The following is a 6,410-nucleotide window of genomic DNA, read 5'->3' on the forward strand; positions in this document are numbered from 1 at the left end:
GTTGGTGCATGGGAGCTAGGCAGGTGGGAGTGAGAGTATGTGTTCGAATCTCCCCAGTACCACCTTTAGGAGGGGTTTAAAGCCTTAATCCTGGACCCGCCCCGAATTGGATTAATTGCGAAGCAATGAACCGATTGGAATATTTTCAAAAAAAATAAAAATAAAATATGTAAGTTATGCTTTTTTTACTAATTTATAACTATGTATTAAAAGTAATATATAATTATAATATTAAAATTAATTTTTTTTATCTCTTCAAATCTATTTGTTGATGTGAAAAGTAAAAAAAAATAATAATTTTAATAATATAACTATATATATACTATTTTTAATACATAATTATAAATTACTAAAAGAACATAAATTATATTTTTTTTAAAGATAAACTTTTAACCCAACAATTATATGTTTGACACCCGGTAACGAATAAATCTTTGGTACTACTGCTGTACCTAGATTTAGTGCATCCCATCAACGAGAGCATTACACATTAGAGGAGAAAAAAAAATGACAGAAAAAAAAAAGAATTTTAACTGACATGTACTATTTCATTGATGGGATGCACTGAATCTTTGGTACAACAGTAGTACCAAAGATTTATTTTCCAGTAACACCAACACAAATTATTTACCCAGCGCTTTGTAGTGTGCTACGTGGACCACCACATTTGCTATGTGGCAATATCGTTCCGCAGAAGCACAGACACGTGATTTTTTTAAAAATTTGAGAGCGGGACACCAACACGCTCCGACACATTTCGACACGCGGTCAATATTTTGGGACACGCGATCAACTCTCTGACATGTTCCGACTCATTTTTCTGACACATAGTTAACTTTTTTCGACACGCGGTCAACGCTCCGCCGTGCATCTGACATGTTTTTTTTAGTCTTAATTTTATTTTATTAACTAAATATAAAAAATAATTTATAAATTAATTTTTTTCTGTTATGAAATTTGACTTGAAAAATTAACAAAGTATGAAAAATTATTTTTGTTTATATTTATGCTATGAAATTTGAATATTTGATTGAAACTTATTATGGATTGCTATATATATTAAATATAAATTATATTATATATATTAAAATTTTTTATTTAATATCAAAACATGTCTCAACGTGTCGAAATATGATATTTTTTAGAATTAACGTGTCGGCATATCGTGTCGTGTCGTATCCATGTCGATGTCGGTACATTATATCCCGCAACCTCGGTCTCTCCCGCTCTACTTCTACTCGCCTCAACTCCGAGTCATGTAAAATCATTTATTACATTAATTCGATTATTTAATTGTGTAATTAAACTATGTTAATTATATTCATTTATCTGTTTAATGTTTATTGCATCCATTATCAATTTAAAAATAATAATTACATAAATCAAAAAGCCAGTGGAGATAAATATCACACGTACATAATAAATAATAATAATAATAAATAATGTTATACAAAAATAATAATACTAATCCTCAAAGAATAAATAATATAATAAAAATCAATCAACATCATCGTACTTCTCGAGGACTTCAAGCATACACATTTATAATAGGGAAAAATGTTTATACTTTTAAATGACACAACTTATATCATTTTACTTTCACAAAGAGGTGGAACTCACACCTTTATTTTTTTAGTCAAGTCTCTCTCCTCCTTTATCTATCTCTTTCTCTTTCTTAAAATGACATAACTTTAGATCCTTTAAAACGACACACATTTTACCCTTTATAATAAGGTGGTGGAGCTAAATTGTCCCTGGCACTCGAGAAGAAACTAGTGGCAAAGTCATTTGTTGTTGCGAGGAATGTCAATATCGGTTATGACACGCGGGTCGATCCGCGACACGACACGAAAATTCGTGTTGAAAAAAATAACACGTAAAAAATTCGTGTCATGTTCGTGTTGATGTATCAGTGTTCGTGTTGACCCATATTTTTTTTTTATTTTTTTTTTAAATTTTTTAATTTCGACCCATTTTTTAAATTTTTTTTTGTCAATTACCATTTTGACCTCTATTATGCGCGTTATTCGTGTCGTGTCGTGTCAACCCGCAAAAAATTCGTGTCGTGTTAGTGTTGAAGATTTTGACACGAATAAAAATTCGTGTCGTGTTCGTATTGATATATTCGTGTCAAATTCGTGTCGTGTCAAATACGTGTCGTGTCAATCTATTTTGACACCCCTAGTTGTTGCTCAACGAGCTGTTAGCGCTATTCAAATTAAGATGTTTCATACATTTGTGATATTTGTTAATAGAAAATTAAAAAAAAAAAAATTAATCTTCATACATATATAATCTAATATGAGTTGGATTATTGGTTTGATGCAGGTTTTAAGTGATCTCCAGAAGAGAGCAATTTATGATCGGTACAGAGAAGAAGGCCTTAAGGGCCAAATGCCACCTCCAGATGCTCCTCAAGCTAAAGTAAATTTGTTTTCTTATGTAATTTGGAACCCCATTACCTTCAATTACATGTACGAAGTTTCATCCTTTTTTTAGTGATATCATATGATTAAATCTATTTGTTTTGTAAGCAAGCAATATTTTCCATGTTTTGTATGTTGCAATAAATGTTGCTTTTGTTATATATCAACAAATAAAAAAGTAGCCACAATATAGCATGGCTATTTTTTTAAAAAAATTAATTATTTGGCCACGGTTATACTGTGGTAAATACAACTTTAATCTTAGCTAAATATATGTTACTACACTCAATCTGAATGTGGCTAAGTAAAACAACAAAAGTGGCTAAAATATCGCTACACCATGATTAGCCACATTTGCAAAAAAGTGTGATTGCTTTTGTTAGCAACAATTCATATGTGATATAGCCACTTTTTAAGCGAGGCTAAATATCAATTTTTTTTTTTTTGTAGTGCTAATATGTGGTTTTGACATTCGAAGAGAGAACCTGACAGGAAAAAAAGTATAAAAAACCATTTCATTATGCACTTACTATACAAAATTAGTTTATCTCATTTTATTCAATTTAAACAAGAAAAATGATAATAAAATCTCACGTTTCAAACCATATATAGATGATAATGAAATAACCTTTGGTATATATCCTTGGAGATATTAGGGCACAAAATATCTCAAATCAAGTTTAATTCACATTCGTCGAGAACAATAAGTTTAAGAAACGAAAGGTTGTATAACCTACAATAATAGAGTAATTAACTAAACAAGAACAAAAGAAAGCAATTATAGGGACACATAAATTAACGTTATATAGAGGTATAACCTTAGTAATTTATTTTAAAGCAAAAGTCAGTTACAGAAAGGGAAACTCTTGAGGATGAATAAATTTTTGGTGCAACAGTTGCACACAATGAAGACTCAATGTAACCGATCAATATGAGCATCACATATTTGTCAATATTATCTTTACTCTGATGTGTAATGCTCTTAGTGGGGTTGCACTGAATCTCAATGCAATTGTTACACCAAAGATTTATTTCATGAAAACAGAATTGTGATTCTAGTTCATATATATATATATATATATATATATATATATATAATACGAGAATAATAAAAAAGCGATATTAAACGCCTGCAAAAACATCAAGTGCATTTTCCTTGAGAGTTGAAACAAAGTAGTGGAAGTACTCCCCATAATTGAATGGTCGATAACGCAGAGGATGCATTTTTTCATCCACAAATTCAGGGGGCACTTCAATCTTCACCTCTTCCTTTGGCACTGCAAATAGTCCAAATGAGTACCTCTCTTGATCTCCACTCATCATCACTCTGTGTGTAGCTGCATGAAGTCTCCCATTGCTCCATGCCTATATAATATTATATATATAAATAAATTATCCTTAATATTCATCCTATTTATTTATATTCATATCATAACTTTATAATAAATATAAAGAGCAATATATATACCTTGAGTATGTCACCAACAAAGACAACAAAGCCATCTTGGGGTATCTCCAATTGAACCCATTTACCTGTTTTGGTTAGCACCTGAAGACCCTGAACTTCATTTTGGCATAAAATGGTTAAGGCACTTTTGTCGGTGTGAGGCAACAAGGCAGCTTCACAATCTTTGTCGCTTTCAGGAACTTTGTACTTTATCATCCTAAAATTACTAGTGCTCTTCATGTCTTCAATATCCGAAGTGTATTGCTTTGGAAGATCATAACTCTCGAGAATCATCTTCATGATGAGGAAACTCAGTTCAAGCATCTCTGAGCTCATGGACTTCAGTATCTCACTTTATATACCATGCATCCCCAACCCCAAACAAAAACATTGTTAGAAAAAATAAAATAAAACCACATATTACTCATTATTTAAATATTTCTTCACCATGGCTAATAAAATTCATTCAAATTTCATTAACTTTGAAAATTAAGATTACTAAATATAAGTCAAAAACTTACTCCTTCAACAAATTCCATGATCATTTAATTTGTATGAATTAAAAGAGAAATATTAAAAGGTTTACGCAATGCATCCAAAGAAGGAAACGGCCAGGGTACCTCTCTAGTACCTAGCATGCTATGATTTTTTTCCACATTTGAAATTTAACAACTAAAAACTCTGACAAAAAGAACAATGGACAAAATGAATACGTTACACTTTTGCGAAAAAACCGACTCATGTTTTCTGCTATTTTCAGAATTTCCGACAACGGTGCCATGTGGAGTACTGTGGACCCAAAAACTCTTAAATTCAACATCTTTGTAGGATAAGTCCTAAATAAATGATGATTACGGCAGATAACAAAGGGGGTTCGGTGAGTGTTATCGTCAACAGGGATAAGGATCAGAACACTTCGGTCATAAAGGCTCAAGTTCCATTTTTGTTGCCTATACAAATTCTCTTTAACAAATTAACAAACTTATAACTGCTACTGTAAATTCTAGTTTGGGAACCTGTTTTGACCTTGAATAATAATGTTATATCAAAGGTCCATTAATTAGTTCATCAGAATAATATCTCTGCATCTGCAGATAAGTTATCAGCATTTATATTTACTCTCAAAGCAAAGTGTAGTTTTGAGATTGAAAAATTAAATAATTATAATTATAAAGATTATAATAATTCTGAAATAAATTAAAATTATAAAAACAGCATAATTTCCGTCCCAAAATGACAGCGTATTAGGCTTACTGTAAATAATTTGTATGTAACTGCGGAAAAAACGAAACCTTAGTTTATATTACAATAATTCACAAATAATCCCATTGCCATGCCCGATCTCCTTGTATATATAAAATACAAGCAAGTTTGGACCTAGTTAAATGTCTATACTTTTTTCATAAAACGAAAAAAAAAGAAAAAGGAAAGAATGAATGAATGAAGATGGGATAAGATATGGGATTCATAAATTAAATGTGCATAGCTGGCTGGTACCCGTTTCTTCATTTAAGGTGATTTGAGTATGTCATGAGTTTTGTTTATTTATATTTTTTAAAGGTGCAGACACTAATTAAGGTAAGAAAAAGAGAAACATAAATTGCACCCAACTCTTTCAAACGTGAACATGTACCACTTAAAGCTACAACTTACATGATTTAATTAACTTCTATCAGTTAATTCATAACCAGGAAAAATAGTGAAGATAGATAAATGAAACTAACGAATGATAAGAAAAGAGATACCAGAAAACCGGGTGCCCTTGAGGCCACATGAGGTTAGTGAAGGCCTGAGCAGTATCAGAGAGGTGTGCATCATCAATCCCAAAGCTTTGACAGAGAGGAATAACGGGACACTCACCATTGTAGCTCCTGTAAGGCTTTGGGCTTGTGTGCTTCCTCTTGGTTTCTTCAGGTAAATCAAACAAGGCTTTTATGCCTATAAACATGTCTTCACATAGACCCTTTGGGATCTTATCATATATTAAGAGAAAACAACCATAACTCTCACATGCTTCTCTTACTTTCTTACACAATTCTTCCCATTTTTCTCTCCCAATATCCTCTGATCCCAACTCATCAATGGAAAAATCCAGACATGGGATCATCTCACTTTCACTACCCATTTCCCTCTCTCTATTTTTCTCTCTTTCTTGGTTGTTCAATTCTCAAACAAGGTTGTGCTATATATATATATATATATATAGCAAGTTAAGTGACTCAAAAGCCTGGCTGCGGAAAAGCAGGACCAAAGCCAAAAGCAAAGATATATATTAAGGAAATGGACAATATGAGAGTCTCGTCATATATCATACTAAATATGTTAAAAAATTGAGTTTACACATTTATTGGTTGAAATAAATTTACATTAATTTAAGGATATTAAAAAAATCCTTACTTTCATTTGATCACTCCATTTTTTAATATATGATTTAGTCCAAAAACTCAAACAAGTGAACTAAATTAACATTAGTGCTTTCAGTGGCGGACATATAGCCTGCCCTTGACTCGAGCTAAATTTTAACAAATTGTACTTAT

General features: G+C 31.5%; 1 protein-coding gene across 1 annotated transcript; it reads right to left on the reverse strand.

Annotated features, from left to right (window-relative positions):
• Positions 1 to 3,548: 3,548 nt before the first annotated feature.
• Positions 3,549 to 5,998, reverse strand: LOC133287096 (probable 2-oxoglutarate-dependent dioxygenase AOP1). Its single transcript, XM_061484653.1, has 3 exons — positions 5,619 to 5,998; positions 3,895 to 4,225; positions 3,549 to 3,791 (listed from the first exon to the last, which is right to left on the reverse strand). Exons 1-3 carry the CDS (start codon positions 5,996 to 5,998, stop codon positions 3,549 to 3,551), a joined length of 954 nt encoding a protein of 317 aa, XP_061340637.1.
• Between the last annotated feature and the right edge of the window lie 412 nt (positions 5,999 to 6,410).

The sequence above is a fragment of the Gastrolobium bilobum genome, unplaced genomic scaffold (genome assembly GCF_033153095.1).
Source record: "Gastrolobium bilobum isolate Gb01-03AN ecotype WA unplaced genomic scaffold, APGP_CSIRO_Gbil_v1 utg117305, whole genome shotgun sequence".
NCBI classification, from domain to species: Eukaryota; Viridiplantae; Streptophyta; class Magnoliopsida; order Fabales; family Fabaceae; genus Gastrolobium; species Gastrolobium bilobum.

What these genes read in the sequence shown, in the direction of transcription:
- LOC133287096 (XM_061484653.1), bottom strand. Translation starts at nt 5,998, where the DNA reads ATGGGTAGTGAAAGTGAGATGATCCCATGTCTGGATTTTTCCATTGAT. An exon ending in CAAGGGCACCCGGTTTTCTG is followed by an intron (nt 4,226 to 5,618) that starts GTATCTCTTTTC and finishes TGGTATATAAAG; the next exon opens with TGAGATACTGAAGTCCATGA. An exon ending in TTGTTGGTGACATACTCAAG is followed by an intron (nt 3,792 to 3,894) that starts GTATATATATTG and finishes AATATTATATAG; the next exon opens with GCATGGAGCAATGGGAGACT.